General features: G+C 36.9%; 1 protein-coding gene across 2 annotated transcripts in view; it reads left to right on the forward strand.

Annotated features, from left to right (window-relative positions):
• CUL4A (cullin 4A) overlaps positions 1–18,350 on the forward strand; it is a 36,799-nt gene that overhangs the window by 6,153 nt on the left and 12,296 nt on the right. The window contains exons 4-12 of one of the 2 annotated variants that reach the window (XM_082783843.1): positions 1,047–1,116; positions 2,515–2,588; positions 3,998–4,160; positions 6,589–6,678; positions 8,047–8,129; positions 10,992–11,059; positions 13,956–14,074; positions 16,522–16,714; positions 18,110–18,214. In XM_082783843.1, the coding sequence (XP_082639969.1) occupies positions 1,047–1,116; positions 2,515–2,588; positions 3,998–4,160; positions 6,589–6,678; positions 8,047–8,129; positions 10,992–11,059; positions 13,956–14,074; positions 16,522–16,714; positions 18,110–18,214 (965 nt within the window). The remainder of the gene's footprint in view (positions 1–1,046; positions 1,117–2,514; positions 2,589–3,997; positions 4,161–6,588; positions 6,679–8,046; positions 8,130–10,991; positions 11,060–13,955; positions 14,075–16,521; positions 16,715–18,109; positions 18,215–18,350) is intronic. The other variant, XM_082783844.1, reaches the window with a different exon arrangement.

Below are 18,350 nucleotides of genomic sequence, written 5' to 3' on the forward strand. Positions count from 1 at the left end.
AGTCCAAGCATGGCCTTTTTTTTTTAAAATTTTTGTCCCAGTAAAGGAGCCTGGCTTCTACATGGCACATGAGAAATATTGGTACATAAATTGGCACTATGAATTCGGTTCTTAATCATGCAGCACGTTTTTTCATTAGATTTAATTTGATATATTAAAAATCACCTCTAAATAAAAAGCTTATTAATCAGTGCAGTAGTCTGAGGTCCAAGTATTTTAGCCTACTATAAAGCAGTGTACAGTTGACCAATTTTGCATCCCAGGCTTTTCAGGCTTCAGCCCAACTTCTGAAGAGATGTTGTAAAACTTAGATTTTAAAACTTTGCCTTCTCCCCACGAGCCCAACAGAACCAGTGTCTGAAGAGCTGAGAATTTTGTGTTTTACAGGTATAGTGCTTTATATCCCAAGGACGCGAGATTACATTAATCAGATTTGGCCAGGGGGAGTTGGGGATGATACTGTGTGTGAAAGGAAGGCAAAGCCACGCTTGGATTTACTTCTATGACATCCTGCAATTCTGAAAGCATAAGTAACACTTGGATCTGTTGTGTAATTAATACAACTTCATAGTTTACTTCGGGAGACCTGGAGATGTACGTGAGAAGAGTGGTATTTGGATTTATTGAGGATTATTTAAAACTGTAACTGCTTCTAAGAGATTAGGGTCACTCCTGTTGCGTACAGTGTGAACTCATTAAACAAAGTAAACCTTTCTATCCAGCTCACCTCGACTGGCAATAAGGGTGTTTTTGACACTGATGGGATTTCTTGTTTAAATCTGTATCGGAGTTGTACGGTGCAGCCGCTAGATGGTATTGCTGGAGAGCTGTGAGCGTTTATTCCTTGAAAACACAGGGAGGCCTTTTGGAGAATTGCCATCCCCTGTGCTGGGCAGAAGCTTTGCAATTAACCGTTTATCCCTAGGCAGTCCCAGTAACAGCAGAACATCCACAGAGCAGATTTGCTTAATGGCTGGCAAAGATCATCTCTGGAATCCGGCCTCAGACGTTACTGGCAAGCTAGTTTTCCTTAATAGGTGTTGTACAGATTCTCTGGATAGTCTTTTATTTTTAAAGAAGATAAATAAATGCTGGCAAGATCACTGCAGACAAATGGTAAGTTGAATGTTTGTTCAGAATATGTATCCTTGGGATGTGAAGCCTGGCAAAGGGGAATTTGTTATGGTTTTAACTTGGGACTGTTGCATCTCCTCCAAGTTTCAGCCTAGGCTTTCACTTTCCCTTTTGATAGCTGGGGGCAGTTTTGTTGTTGAAAGCCAGGTTCTGCAGTGCTGTTGACTCTGATGCTGAAATATCACTCAGCAATGTATTGACGCTTGTGAAATTGTTGGCTGTTTGCAGTTTGAGTAATTGGAGAATCCACAAGCTTTGCTTTTAGATAGCTCCAACAGCTGGGTTAATTTGTGACTTTTTGTGATGCAGAGATGAATATACAGAAAGATTAAAGAGCTAAATCTCTCTTTCCCCTTCTTGTCATCAACCTCCATGATGAATTATGTTATAGAAGAAAATCCTCTCTCAAATATGCTTCATAGAAATTGTCCTTTTAAAATGTTTCATTATAATTTGAAGACAGCATTTGAAAGGTTTCACTGCATTCTCACCTAGCTTTGGCTACAGGTGCCCAAAATAGTTGAATTTCTGTTTTCATTCCTCAAGTCCTTTTCTTTCCCCTCCTCTGCGGGGGCTGGGCAGAGGTAAGTGCTTTTTATCTCAAAAATGGAAAGTGTTGTGGAAACTATGCAAAATAAATTCAACGGTCTAATGAAAATAGAGTTAATTAAACTGGACTTGTATTTTTGTAAAAACATGAACTCTGTTCACTTTAATTACTTTTGAGAGTTCTTTTTTGTTTTGTTTTGGTCCTCAAAGCAACAACCTGAGGCAAGTGGCTCTATTGCCTTTGTGCTGAATTAGCACTTGTGGTGTTTAAGGAAAAAAACAAAACAGTCTCATTGCTGTTTTACTTTGATACGGTTGGCCAGAAACTGTCGGCTTGAGAATTGCTTCAGAAGCAGCAAACTTCCATTGTGAAAATGTCTTTTGCACAGTTTATTAGTGTCTCTGCTTTAAGCTTCTTTAAAAAAAAAAAAAAAAAAAAAAAAAAAGAAAATAAAAGTGAAAACCACAGGAGCGTGCTATTTCAGCATATTTCAACACTTTCAGATTTACTGGAAGTGTTGGTGGTACTGCTTAATGGCTCGTTCATCTCAATAGCACTGAAACTTAAATAACACTAAAACAGGCTAATAAAACTAGTTAAATGCTTACAAATTTGAAAACCGTTTTCAATATATTTTGTTGTACTGCTTAGTCATAACGTTAACATCAATAAATTACATATCGGTAGCCATACAAGTTACCGCAAGAGTTTAAAATAGATGCATGAGCAATTAAGGTACATGTGTATGTGATACAACTTAGAGAATTTGTCTTACAACTTAAAATGCTGTATGCTGATGAAGGCAAAAACAATTTTTTCTGTATTTTCAGATCATGATCAGAAGCATTTTCTTATTTCTGGATCGCACATACGTACTTCAGAATTCAATGCTTCCTTCTATATGGTAGGTACCTATGTAAACATTTCTCTAATAGTTAGAATCTGCACATGCTTGAAGTCTGCGCAAGGTTGAAAATGAAATTTTCACGTAATAATTTCTGCCACCCCCAGGAATACCTGTTGTGAAGTGAAGGAAAAGAAGAGATATGCTAACAAGTGCAGGCACACACAGCTGCAGCTGTCACTGCCTGGGTGAGGCTGTGCTGGGAGCCTCCTCTGGCTGCTGCCTCTAGGCCCAGCTGTACTGCAGATGCTCCTGGTTTGGCAAAGTTCAAAGCTTGGCTACTGGCTCTGTTTTTTTAAAATAAGTTAGGTACACTCACAAGGTGCAGATCACCTCTCCTACACTGGCCTGTTGAGAGCTGTGGCTCGGAGCTTTGAGGTTAATCCTGGATGCTGCTGCTGGGCTTGGAGCACCCCATGGTCACATCTTTGGGTCTTCTGTTTCTCAGCATCCTTCTTGGGAAGGATTTCATATCGTAACCAGGACAAACAAACCCAGGCTTTTCCAAAATTTTCTGGTATTGTTACTCCATATAAAGCAAAAAAAAAACATGTAGACAAAATGCTGAAGTAACACTGTGCTTCTTCCCTGCCTGTGTTACTTCTATGCTTCTTTAGGTCCCACATGAAGTCTTCCCTTCTGGGCTCTGTGTTAGTTCCTTTTTTCTTTTTTTTTTTTTTTGTTAGGCTGCTTTTTACCGAAGGTTATCAAAGGGATCTGGATCCGTTCACACTTTGTGCCTTTTTGCTCACAGTGGGAACATCCCATTTACTGAAATCCTTATGCATACAAGAAGGTTGGGGGAAACAACTTTTACTTAAGATTCCTCTGTTTTCCTTGATAAAGAACATGATTAATAATTGGCTTTTTCGTGTGATCAGATGTAGAGGCATCATTCCTCGTCATCTTAGTATGAAACACAAATGTGATACAGGTGATCATAAATGTACAGAGAATTAATGATTTAAATGATTTTAAACAAAATTTATAAATGACATAAAGGTTGACCCTGGGGATCTTAATGTTAAGGTAGATGTTCATTTTTGTAATTATTTTTATAATAGTAATATGTTTTTTTGGTGATAATGGTGGTTTGTTTTTTTATACACAGAGATCATTATAGTCTACTAGGTGAAATACAGACTGCTCATAGTTGTCACCTGAACTATGCATAAACTAAAGTTGATGCATCTTGTAGCCCCTTACCTGGTATTTTTGTGACGGTTATTGTTATAGTTCCCTTAGTGGATCATGTAAAAGAGAATATATGCACAATTAATACATTCACTCTCTGTATTGTATATATTATATATACATGTATATTAATATGTATGTGTTTTCTTAAACTGAGATTCAGATTTTTGAAAAGAATCAACAGTATGGTTTATTAATTTTCAATATTCTTGCAGGGATATGGGGCTAGAGTTATTTAGAAACCACGTCATTAGTGATAAGCAAGTTCAAAACAAGACTATTGATGGAATCCTTCTGCTGATTGAACGAGAACGAAGTGGTGAAGCTGTGGACAGAAGCTTGCTGCGAAGTTTGTTGAGCATGCTGTCTGATCTGCAGGTGAGTACAGCAAATTTCACTAATAACCACTACACTTAGAAACAGGGTTTGGACTTCTAATATGTGTGTTGTACAGAAATAATTATATTCTGCTAGTAAGCATGTGCTTCAAAATCTGTCGAACAGATTGAGACGTGGTTTCCTTTTATTTACCCTATCTAGTCTTTCATTCTGTTTGTAAATGAGACCTCTTTGCTTGTTTTTCTTAGCTGATGCGCTGGCTTTAAGGCTTTTCAAGGTTTGCAAGTCTTTTAGTATGTGTAATACCTGTCTGTCTTAACTACTTGTTTTGTAATCCTACTGAAGGTGGAGTGTAGCAACCAAAAAAGATCAGTTCTGTCACCGTGAAAAGGTTTTTGGAGTCCAGATCATGGGTCTTACTGCAAAAGACATCACTACGTCAGCAACTTCTTAGCAGAGAGCAAAGACAGACTTAGATGCAAAGTTAAGGCAAACATTTTAAAATGGTTATAGTCAGTCTGTAGATAATTGGATTTTTCCATTAGAACTGATTCCAAGTAACCAAACAGAATATAAAAAATATTGTGATTTTGACTTTGGTATGTGTTGTCCTCTGGTTGACCTTGTTGTATGATGTGCAATAAAACTTAGGAGCTCTCTTTCATTCTTAGGAACTGTTCAGGTTGCTCTGTTCCCAAGTAGCAGACGTTATTACAAAACTGGATAAGGGTTTAAAAAAGAGTGCAAAGGGGAAGACTGTATGAAAGACTATTAGAAAGTACTTTCTGGCCAGCTTTTCTGCTTTTCATGTTAACCTTCCAGACTTTGATCTGTAATTACACTCTTTAGTGTATGAGAAGAATTTGTAAGTAATTATTCTGTTCAAGAGAGAAGAGAAACTTCTGTCAGTGAATTTTCAGATCATATGCATGCCATTTCCCACTTTTATCCCATTGTCACTTGCAAGCCTTCTCTACTTGCATCAGTTTTTTGTAGATGTTAACATTGATTATTTTTAGCAATATACTCTGCTAACTAAAGATAAACATTGCCCTTTATTGGATCCTTCTTACAGAATTGGATTTCAGTCTGCAGTCTTCTTCACTGGCTCAACAGTGTGGTTTTCTTTCTTCACTAGGGAACCTAACCAAATCTATTCTGTTCTTTTGTGTTACCTGTCACTATATCGAGGCACAGATGTGCTTATAATCCCGTAATTATACTCCAGGATCTCTGCTTCTCTATTTTCTTTCACCAGAGGTTAGCCTGTGGTGAAAGATGAATTAATAAAGCAACTCTTATATTTCATTTGAAAACAATTGAGCTCCTAGCCACTCCTGATTTTTTAGGCAATTATGCAGTGGAGGACCAACTGTTGAAAGCTGATTCCTGTTCATGTAAATCCTATTCTATAGCAGTTACCTTGTTGTAAAGATTTATACAGAAAATAGTTGAATATATATTGCATTAATGTATAGGTCAGAAAGTTATACCACTTATCTTGAGGGAAAGGATGGTAAGAAATTAAATCTAGTATTTAATCCTGTTGAACATGGAGCCTAGTGTAAAGAGAAGGCTGAAGCAATCACTTGATAACTGCTTGTGATGCTGAATTAGTGAACTCATACACTGAGTGCTTTTCAAGCCAGAGGTTTCATGTTTGATGCATTGGAAAAAAAAAGAAAATTCTTCCTCCTTATGGACTTTGAAAAAACTCAGAATGTAATAATGAATTTTACAGCTCTGTGTTATCTTTTGGGAAAAGTATTTCCTTCTGTTCTTCTACCATACTCAAGGACTTTCTTCTTTTCACTGACTGTTCACATGTCATTCCCTAGCTACCTTCTCCAGTCTGCTCTAACTACTTTATGTAGTTGTCCTTTCTAATTTATCTCCTTTCTATATTAAACCATGTTAATCATTATGCAGAAATTTCTCAATGTCTGTGGTGGTTGTTGCTGCCCTTTTTTAGTCATCACTTTGTGCCTTCACTGGAAAAAGGAAGTTCGTTTTACCTGGTAAAATGAATCTTTCTTTCTTTTGTGCCCCTGAGATGAACCTGGCAGATGTGAATTAACATATCAGAAATTATCTGTTTTGTTTCACTAGTTGGAACTTTTTTTTTGGCCACAAAAGCGTCAGTGGGAGTCTTGAACTTGAACGGATTAGATGTGCTGTTCTGTTGGGTACCAGTTTTGGACTACATGAATTAAACAGAAGCTATCAGTTTAGATGATTTTAACGTTGATGGCTGAAACACACTATTGCTACGCTGGAAAGTCATCTCTGATCAGAGTATTTCTAAAACCAGTAGATACACAGAGAACTTACGAGTTTATGCAATTTTAAACACTTGTCATAATTGTGTACATTCCTGAGATTTTACTTGCCTTTTATGTCTGACAACCAGAATATGCTACCCTTATTGGCAGCTTGATGTGAGTAACTAAATCCATTTCTTGAGCAGGTTTACAAGGAATCATTTGAACAGAGGTTTCTGGAAGAGACAAATTGCTTATATGCTGCAGAGGGCCAAAGATTAATGCAAGAAAGAGAGGTAGGTGCATGATATAGATAACAGCTTTTATGTTAGTTTCATCTGCTGTGGGATTGTGTGAGAACTTTTGGTAGTGCCATAGCATGGTAATAAGTGAAATTTACTGGTGTGAGTGGTGTTTATGCATTGGGGACTGCAGTACTGTATCAAGGGGAAGAATGGAGTCCCGTTTGCCTTAATGTTTTACCTCTAGATGTGAATATACGTGTATGTATATGTCATATAAACATATATAAATGTAAATTAGGGGTGGAGAAACCCAGTGGTATTTTTGTGTATTTAAAGTCCCACTACCAGAAAGTTGATCTCCACACAAAGCTTAAAGATGTGCCATCAACTGTGTTTTTGCCCAAGAGCTGTGAAATATCCACTGGCATCATTCTACTCTGTGCTTAATACCGAAGTAACCTTTTTACTTTTTTTTTTTTTTTCTTTTTTTACTGTTTTGTTAATTTTACTTGTCAGTTTTATTTCTTTTGCTTATTAGTTAAATAGACGTGACATTTTTGTTTCCTGTGCTTTTGAGATGAAATTATGCCCTGTGGTGGGCAGCCTGAAAATGTGTTTCTCTCTGAAAATGTAAATCAAAGGAAGTGTTTCCTGGTTGTCTAAGATACAGCATATTACTTTTATTAATTCAATTTTAACGCTGACTCGCTACAAACATTCTGAAAATTCCTGTCTACATGACACTGAGGTGGATCTTTTGTGTCTAATCCCATTTCATTCACCTCATGCCTTGAATTTCCCCCAGGACCTGAGATGAAATGCTCTGATGCATTGTTTTCCCACAAGTCTTACTGCTTTACAGGCCTGGTGGAAAACTGGGGAAAAAAGCACAAAAATAATAAGGCTCTAATTTATAAAGTGCTTACATTTATATGTTTATGCATATACGTGTGTATATGTTTGTGTATGCATATATATTTACACACACACATATCAACATATGCGTAACTGTTTTGATCATTTGAAGCCCAAGATTCTTACGTGCTAACTCTCCATAGGGACAGATAGCCCTAGGAGAAACTATGTGGTTCACACCAACTGAAAATATGCTCTCTGATATTTTAAGGACTAGCTTAACTCATCGGTTTTTGAGGGGAAAAAAAATTCCTCAGCAGTAACCTCAGATTTCTGATTATCTGCTTCTTTCTGTGAAGTGCAGTTATAATACTTTAATTACGAAGTAGTATTGTTTAATTAAAGTGTAGATATTTATGTAATGTATAACAACATTGTGGTGGAATAGTCTTTTCCAATTAATACTCTCTTTATTTATAGTTTAAATTTATCACCGTGAAACATTATCTGCCTTTTGTGGTTTTGTACTTATCTGTTGAACTTGTCATTCTCTTCTGCTACTAGGTTCCAGAATATCTTCACCATGTTAATAAACGTTTGGAAGAAGAAGGAGACAGAGTGATAACATACTTAGACCACAGCACACAGTCAGTACAAATTCTGTCATTCTTAGCAAAAGTCAAGCATCTTTCATAAAACAGTGTGGTTATTCATGGTGGTAGAGACACAGACTATCTCTGTAGTATTTTACAGATATTATCTTGTTGACAGCACTGATACAGTTTGGTGGTGGTTTTTTTTCTCATTTAAGGCTTCATTTTTATCAAATTTGCTTTATTTAAAGTCAGAATACTCTCTAAGTACAAGAGGAGAAATTGGAAAAAAATATCAGTGTAATTTGAAGTTAAAAATATTATATAACTGAAACTTGGATTATGGAAGTCATAGCTGATCTTAAACATTCATGTGATTATAATATGGGAACATGCACTGGGAGGGGGAGGATGAAAAAAAGTTAAATTATGGCATAGGATAGAGAACATGAACACAAACATTGCAAGATGTTTGAAGTAGAATCAGCTTTGGTGTAGCTGCTGCCAACGTATTGTGCAAGGTAGCTTGTCACTTTTTTCCCTGAGCTATTGAGTAATAGTGTGTGCTTTGCTGGGGTAAGAATGTGCATTGAGGAATTACAGCACAGTCACTGACAGATTATAAATGCATACTTAATTTATGTGTAATGCAGCAAGCTGTTGCCTTTTTTTAAAATAACATAAGCAAGTAAAATTAACTCAGAATATCGCCCCCAAACTCTTTCATTTTTTAGCTAATATGTTGGCATTTTATTCGGTGTTAAAAGAATAACAATATATATTTTTTTAACTTGTATGTATACATATATATGAAGAAAATGATAGGCTAAGCAAATGCCCTTGAGGTAATGGTGCATATTTGAACTTGTCGTCTTCCTGTCAGTGCTGATTGCAGGGATACACTGTCCTTGCTTTGAGTCTAGTCCTTAGTCAAACTCTTAGAAACCTACTTTTAGAAGGCTTTGCACTGATTTCCTGTCTTTGCATCAAGAAACAGCAGCTCTTAAAATTAGTGCCCTCGAGTTGCCCTCAGGTCATACTGTCTCCCCAGGTGTGCATGAAGAGAGCAGGAAGGATGTTAAATTTAGTTAGTAACTTTTGTACTTTAGACAGAAATGAAAACCAGCATGGGAAACAGGATTCAGAATACTTAAAACATGTTTGTGCAATGTGTGGAGTGTGTAATGATGCGGATCATTGAGTGATTTGTTCAGCCCACCAGTACATGCCTGGACAGCTGACCAGAATAAGCCAATCTCCTGGCTGGTCAGTAGATGCATACTTTGAGGCTGTACAGAAGGTACATTATGCTCATTCATCAGCTAGATGTCAAGATTAAATACTTGTTCTGTCTGTCTGCTTCTTAGGAAGTACTGCTCTGTCTCATGCAGACCAATTACCCTTACTTCCTCTGTAGGGTGAATAGGTCTTTCGGGGCAAAGGATGTTATTTTATGCAACCCTGAATCTTCCTGTTCTTGGAGACAGGCAGCAGTAGTTGGAAGTTTCAGGGAAAATGAAAGTAGCCATAAAAACAGACATGCATTAAGACCAAGGGTCTGTCTAACTGGTCTTTCACGTTCACTTAGAAGCACTCAAAGGAAAGTGTATGTGATGCCCTGATACTGTCCTAGTATCTGCCTATTTGCAGCTCAACGTATTTTCTGAACCTGATGCTGTTTGCATGTCTAGTATTACCTGATGAATCTCTTTCACGTATTTGTGCTGTCTCACTGGGACTCACTTAAGTTTTTTCACCTATGACATCCTTTGACCAGGAGATCCCTCAGAGCACCAGCCACCATATGATAAATCTGATATAAACCATATGATAAAACTTCTGTTTATTTGAAGCCTGACACCCAGTGCCATCATTGATGTCCCCAAATCTTGTATTGGAAAGGGAAGTGGTCAGCCCTTTTCTTTTCACCTTTTCCCACATCAAAGGCTCCTGATGTGTACAGATATTTCTCTTGCAGATGCTGTTATATAATCTAATTGTCCATGTTTCCTTCTTCGGACCTTCCCAAATTCTAATTTAATCTTTTGAGATGAAGGGACTAAAACTGTGTATTGTATATTCAATGCTGAGCAAATCATTAATAGGAGGTATTTTAGCAAAGGTGGGGGCTTAAAGAGGATGCTACTACCTAACAGGCTTCCATCAATCTGAGTTGAACACCTCTCTTTTAGAAAATCTAAACTAAGGGTCTGAGAACCAGTTTTATAAAACAACACAGAAGGAAGTGTTTGGTCTGTTGTCATATAATAAACAATGGTAGAAGTTTAGATAGTGAAATCAGTTATCCCTTTGCGTTTCAGGCATTTTTTTCCTCTTTTAGCCAATAATGATGGAAAGATAAACTTGTCGGTATTTTTCAGTCCTGTCTAAAGGGAATACATCAAAAATATTTAATTGTGAAAAGCAGGGGAGATTTCAAATGTGAATTTTAAATGATTAGCCAATTTGAGGAGTATTATAGTTTTAGCTCAATTTATTTAGCTGCATAATACAGTTGGATAAAAATATTTGGTTTTAAACATCACAAGTGTATATGGTATCGTGTTGTTTTGGAGTGCACATCTTTGGAAGGTTTCTTTCTTTACAAGAAAAATGTCAAATTGACTTTTTCCAGACTTCGTTAATACAGATTTTTGGTATCTAAACTTCTCTCTACTGTTCCATAGCTTGTTTTTATTATTGAAAACTGAATTTCTTTTTTAGTTGTATATGTGGATAACTTTTTTTCTTTCTTATATCACACATGAGACTTTTTTTCTTAATTTGTAGCCTTTGTTTCAAGTAGAAAATTGTTGATTTTTGTACAGTCTTGTAAGTTTCTCACAAGTATATTCTGACAGGATGCAATTTCCTTATGCTGTGGTACTTCTAACATACTTTTATTTCCTTATTTAGGAAACCACTGATAGCTTGTGTGGAGAAACAGCTACTAGGAGAACACTTAACAGCTATTTTGCAAAAAGGTATTTTTAAAAAATTAATGAATTCTCTGATAAATAACAGATTCTTGTACTCTGCGATAACTTCAGAATCCACATCTTTAATTTCATGAGAAATGGTAGCTGTGGAAAATGCTTCCACAGACACAGAAAGCCAATTCAGTAAAAATGTCACACCCACTGTGACAAGTAGATCCTCCATGAGGAAACAAATACCTAAAATGTAACTCCATATTTGTAAAGCTTGATGAACTCTCTAAGTCCCCTTTGACTTGGAGCTTGGGAATTAAACCTTTGGAACTGCTGATTTCCTGTACTTCATATCAACTTCCAAATGAAAGCTGCATTTACTGTTGTAGTTTCTTTTGTGTGATGACTACACAGCTCAAGTGCAATAGCTTTACATATCCTTGTGATTATATAGTTAAAGAATCATGAGCTATTGGAGCTGACAACACTCAGAGGTGATGCACTTCATAAGCTTTTTTCTGTATTTTGCGTTCTGTCTGGCAATTCTAAATTTGAGCTGCAGCCTTCTTAAGAACTCCCTATTCAGATACCAATCTTCAAATCACCATTTCTTTGTTCCTCTTAACTTTTAATCTTTGCCTTTTTTCACTGAATTCCTGGGTTTGGTCTGATCTTCTATTACTTTAAATAATCCTTTCCTTTTCTAGCACTAGACATCTTCTAGGCTTTAGATCTTGTAGCAGTGTATCCTTATGTATTCTTTTACTGTTGCAGAACTGTTATTGTTATCTTCAAGCTCCATCACATCCATGTTTGTTAATACTTTTGGATTGTTTTGCACACGCCTTTCACTTCTAGCTTTACAAAGGGGACAAAGAAAGATGCATGCTTACAGTTTTCACTGAACTTCTCTGGGAGTAGGTTATATTGTTTTCAGTACATTTACAAAAATGAGCATGGTTACTCCATCTTAGCTATTCTTAAGCTTATCATAAATAGAAGGTAAGAATAAGTAATAGTTTTGTTGCTAAATGCTGATTTTGCTTGTTTTTTAATTCAAGTGTTATTTTCAAGTCACTTTTCCAATGATATACTTGTATATCAGTTGGTGTAGTCAGAAAACATGTTCTTGTTTTCTGAAAAAAGAGTCTGCACTCTTTTTTGGTTTATAATGTATATGCAGTGTCCATGTAAATATGGAGAAAATTATACATTTTTCTAGTCACTATATTTTGGGACTTGTAATATTGTTGGATTATTTTTACATTCTATGTGTACACTTAGAGGAAAAAAAGAAGCAAGTCTAACATCACTTCTTACATAACTTTCTGCATTCGTTTGATCCAGGACACGTTGTAATCCACTTATTAGTATTCAGTATTCAATACTTCTAGTATTCAGTGCAAGTAGAAGAAGATACTGCCTTTTGTAGGTTTTGTTCCTTAGGAGAGAAGGCATATGATGTAGTCAGTTTAGTACAGGAAAAAAAAAAATCTTACCAATGCAGGGTATATATGAGAAACTTTATTTTCTTGTATTATTACAACTTCTATTGAATAGATACTGTTTTTTTCATTGTGAGTACAATAAAATTTTTCAAGGCTGTGACAGTGTTTTCTGGAAGCTGTGTGAAGCCTTGTGTCAGAGGACTTACCTAAATGTCTTTTTTCATTTGTCAAGTATGTGACAAAATGCTTGTTTCCATCACGCATTTTATATGGTGGAGGAAAAAGAAGGGTTGTACTTTATCAGCTAGGTTATAACAAAGCAATTAGTGTATTTATTGGTTTCCTAAAATGAGTAGGAGATGATGCTTGGATATGATGGAATGGGCATTTTCTAATTTCAGTGTTCAAAAGAAATCAGTAACATGTATTCAAGACTTTGTAATCTGTTGTCTTATATACTTCTAAAGTATATTAATTCTTCTGGTATCTCAACGTGGGCAAAAGCTTACCTGACATCATTCTAGAATACTGGTTGCCTTTCTGAACATGTAGATAAATTAAAATGGAAGTATCTTAAGGTGAAGAAGAGAGTAGAAAATGGGGTCATGTCGTCAAGTAGTCCTTGAAAATCCTTTGTAATCTAATACCGTTTAAAAATTGGAAGTAACTAAGTACATTTTGTGCATGAAATAGAACAGTTGTACAGTGTCAGCTACACTGATGTGAATTGTCAACTTGTGTAAAATCCAGCTTTCTGGATTTTGAACAGTGGCATAAATCTTTGATGTTACCTTAACATTTTACCAAAGCCTATTGTCACTGATAACGGATGATGTATCTGTGATTACATTGGGCCTAAATTCATCACGTTCTCAAATGTTAAAATGTGTATGTAATTGTTAAAAGTGTTACATTTAGCCTTGTGTTTTTCTTTATTCATTAGGCCAAGGCCTAGTCTCACGTAGGGTGAATAGATAAAAGGGAAATGTTGCTTGGAAGGACTTTGTAATCGTGTGTTATTACATCAGTGTGAGCATAGACAATTTATGCACGTCCTTAATCTAAAAACATGGCTCAACACTACAGGAAAAAAAAAAATCTTGCAAAGTATTTTTACTTTAAATTTGGGACAGTGTACTTACTGTTTTTGACATTCTTTGGAGGTTTTATGAGTTCTTTTGATAAAACTGCTCCTAAAATCAAGTACTGTTCATAAATGTTCATAAACATTCCGCAAAAGGCTTAGAGTCGACACCTTGCTGGGAAAGTATTTCAGCTGACTTAGTTTTGTAATATCATAATGTAAATCATTTCAGCCAATTTAAACAAGGGAGTATGTTAATCTTGAGTATAACACTTGCTTTCAGAAATTTAGTCTTTAAAAATTCATACTTCTATGCTTTTGGTGTATTTCATAGAGATTTTGGTTTTCTGATGTATTCCTAAATGTGTTTATGTAACTCCCTTCTAATTTGCTTGTATTTCTAATTTTATTTTTTTAGGGCTTGATAACCTGCTTGATGAAAACAGAATATCAGACTTGACCCAGACATACCAGCTGTTCAGCCGGGTAAAAGGGGGGCAGCAGATCCTTTTGCAACATTGGAGTGAATACATCAAGGTATTTCAAAGATCTGTTGCTACTCTCAAAATTTATGGTGTTATCATAGATTTCTTCTTTCAGAAACAAGAATAGTATATCTTTTAGGTGTATACATCAAAGTTCTGTTTTAAGCAAATATGTTGATGCTTGATGGTATGTTGATCCCCAGTAATGATCACGTGGTGAGAAACAGCAACGCTTAAGTTTTGATTTTTAATTCCTAGCTGCTTGGAAAGTGCTTTCAATATAGGTTTGAACAATATGCAAGGAAGTTATTTTGGTGTACTTTAAATAAATGCTCATATAGCTCTATTTAAGAGTATGCTGAGTTGTAGTAGATGTTGAGTTTTGGTACAAATACACCCAAATGTTTTACATACATGGAACACCAGAATGCAGCTGGCCTGCTGCAGATTAGCAGTGCTTCATGTAACCAGCTGCACTAAGGTGAATGCTAAAGCCATTTTGAAAGGAATGCTCTTTTTGAAAATAATCCCTTATCAAAGTGGGGTATCTGGTTTGTTTAGTTAGTCATAATATGCAGGTAGTACGCTGCCACAGAGAACTTCACTCCAGTGCTCTTGCAAGATGAAGGTAGCAAAGCTTCGCAGAAAATACTTCTCTCTGGAGTTGGTAACTCCCGATGTGCTAGTTCTCCCCTGAATCGTCCATGGGTGCCTCTACCTTCAGGGCTAAGTGCACAACATCGGTTCATTTGGGAGGTGACTTTCCTGTGCACCCATACCTGGAGTTATGCACAGCACATAGGAGAAAGGCAGTGTCTCCCCTCCACCCCCAAAACTGAGATGCAGATTGCTCAGCAGGGTGTTGTCCCTGTGGATCTGTGGTCAGCTGGGCCAGCTCAACGGCTTGCCTTGGCTCCCAGATCATCTTCCTCACTCCTGGATCACACTCCTCCATCACTTGCATGGCCTGCTGCTCCATAGACTTCTTTTTGTGATGTGTTTTAACAACTGCACGTGGGCAAAGTCAGGGTTATGCCAAGGTTAGTGAGCTTAGAGAGGCTCACAGAACAGTGCTGGTGCTGGCCCAAGGAAGGGAGTAGTTCAGGACAGGTAGGAACCCGTGGGAAGGAGCAGGCCATCACCTTCAGCAGCAAGTTGGTTAGATGGCTTGACCATGCCTTATGTCTCACAGAGTCAGACCTTTCATGGCCTCATTTTTAAGAACCTTTTTTTACGTGCTCAGAAATCTGCACTTTCTATCAAGTTGCTCTATTTTTTTCCTTGACAACACTCTGTATGACAGATTTCATTAAAGTGAGGCTTCAAGAACTTAAATTCTGTCTTGTGAGAAAGAAAAAGCACATAGGGACAGAGTACTGGGGGGAAGATCTGTGCTCTGCTGTAGTCACCACTTTATGATTTCAGGCATGCCACTTAGCTCTCTGTAGCTCAGCTTGCCATTTGTGGAACGGCAACTTATGAACATAACTGGTGGAGACAGATCTGGATGCTGTGTTAATGAAAGGGAAATTGTATTCAGTGCAGGATGTACATAGCAAGTCTAAGGATGCTTGGCAGCCTCATTTTTCTCTTGATTCACTTGGAAATGGTTCTCAAGAAAGATCTTGGAGAAGGATTGCAGTGGATCGTTAGGTATTTAAGTGGAAATTCTGAGGTTTGAGAGGGATTTTCCCATCTCTCTTTAACTGTTGTGGTTAATGTGCTTTAGTTGATGTAAATATACGGGTTAAATAGTATTCCCCTATTACTGTGCCAGTGTTGCTCTTTCCCATGGTGGAAAACCGGTCATTCTGTCTAGGGCAGCGATTGGTGTTATTAAGCAGTTGTAAAAGGTCTGATAGGTTCAGGTCTTCCCTTATGGGACATTTTGCTTTGGTGGGCAAATGATGTTATATCTCCTAATGTTAGGATAGTAAATGAACAAGAAAAGAAAGCCAACTCTGTGGCTTCTTGCAAATAGGAAAATTGTTTTGTCGCAAATCAGCTGTTTTTTTTGAGTCTGTAGCCCTCCCTGAGAGCAATCTTGGAGCGCTGAGCGGTAGTTGTATTTCAGCCACCTGTCCCTGTCAGTAGGGCTCTGTAGTGGATTTCAGCAGAATGGTGCAAAGCTTTCCATTACACGTAACATTTCTGAGGCAGTTTCCATATAATTTCTTTTACATGAATCATGTAGTTCTGTATTTAACTGTGAACTTGTGCATCGTACAGTCATGTCTACTTTGTATTTTTGTTTAGCTTCTGTCTTAAATGTATATAATCTTTAAGTCAAACGCTGATGTTTGAAATCCATTTAATGTGTGTCTGGGTTTTTATTTCAAATTTTAATGCATCTCATTTTTTGAAAACTTGAAGTCACATAAGTAGCTCTGTAACACTTTTATTCTTTCTAATGATAAATTTTATAAGCGTGAATGTGTCTGTTGGGGGAGATAGGTAGTACTCTAAAGTATTTTATTATCAAAAGTGTTTGTTTTGCAGAACTTTGGGACAACAATAGTGGTTAATCCTGAAAAGGACAAGGATATGGTGCAAGAGCTACTAGATTTTAAGGATAAAGTGGACCATATCATAGAAGTGTGCTTTCAGAAAAATGAAAAATTTATAAACTTGATGAAGGAGTCCTTTGAAACATTTATCAACAAGAGACCAAATAAGCCTGCAGAATTGATAGGTACACAAACGTTTTTCTGTAAAATATTTCCAAAGTCTGTAGAAAGCATGATGAGATGCTGCTGCTGAGTGTGCTAGTGTAATAGCAGTACGCGTCCTGCTTTTAGGAGACTCGCTTTGGGGGTGCCAGGCAAAAGTTAACCCGGGAGCACGGCGGGACCGAAGGCGCGGGTGTGTTGTTAGGTGTGTGCAGCGTCCCAAAGGAGCATGTCAACCTCTGCTGTTCTGTGCTCTGCTTACTACCCTGTGACTGGTGCTAACACTTGCTCAGAGAACACAATGCGAATCCTACGAGCGGCGTCAGGGGCTGGGGGGGAGAGCAGCCGTAGCAGAAAAAAATGAACTATTTTTGCCTGGTAGTACACAAGCTCTTTGAATGTTACAGATCTCTCAGAAATTAGTGAGTAAAGTCCATCATCAGAATGGAAGGCTGAAATTGGGAGAACAATTTTAAAGCTTTCAGATGTAAGGAGGAAAAAAAGTAATCAGTACCTTGAAGAGGGAACTAGATCTCATTAAGGGAAAAATAATAAAAAAATATTGTAAAAGTACTTTCACTGGAATTATCCCTGACCTAGCAAAAGCTGCTGTTCAGGCTGTGCTTTGCCTGCAGCTAGGAGAATCATGTCATTTACACCACGAGAAGATCCTGCTCCTAGTTTTTTCCCCTCTTTTGACTGTCTTCACCATGTTTTGTGGCTTCATCCTAAAACAAACCTAACAGGACAAATCGCACAACCTAGTGAATGCAGGTTAAAGCCACGATGCAGCCTGCTGTTCTGTGTGGATTGTGTTGTTTCAGCTATTGCAATGGCTTCCATCCTACCCCAGTAGAAGATTGCATAGAAATACTAATGTGGCTTAGTCAGTACTTAGCTAAATTCACGGCTTAACGTTATGTTTGTCATTCTGAAGCTACTAACTTGAAAGCATTGCTTCTGCTTAATTTTTTATATACAAAAAAATACCATGGCAAGGAGCAAGAGGAGCCTGCTGAAAGTTACAAACTGTAGTCCTCTTTGTGTTGTTTGTTTCTGTTTCTCATAAATACATTCATATGCATTATACACTTCCAAAGCATTGTCTTTCAACAAGTAATGTGTTTGCAATGAATACAGCACAGAATGTGGGAACTTCTAATGCATTAATTTTAATGATTTTACTCTATTCCTTTGTTTTTCCCTTGGGTGATTCCTTCTTGTGATGCTTTTCCATTATGGCAGTAGTACAATAAGTGCTCTATCATTCCCCTGAACATAGGGAGAACGGAAAAGAGAAAGTTTACCACTTATCCTGCTTTTTTGTAATATATGGTAATATTTCAAGTGGGAAACGCTGAAGTTGGTGACTTTAGATTTCTATTTTTAATTAAACTGTTAAAATGTTTTATTTATAGCAAAATATGTGGATTCCAAATTAAGAGCTGGTAATAAAGAAGCGACAGATGAAGAGTTGGAAAGAATCCTTGACAAAATCATGATCATATTTAGATTTATTCATGGTAAGAAATATCTGTTCCAAGTTAATGCAATTTAAAATGCTTTTCTAGCTACTAGCTGAACTTTATTCCTCTAAGAGATCTTTGTAGTGTGACGTTCTGCTAGAATTAGTCTTAAATTCAAGGTTCTTTCCATTGG

Source organism: Aythya marila (assembly GCF_965140915.1).
Source record: "Aythya marila genome assembly, chromosome: 1".
NCBI lineage: Eukaryota > Metazoa > Chordata > Aves > Anseriformes > Anatidae > Aythya > Aythya marila.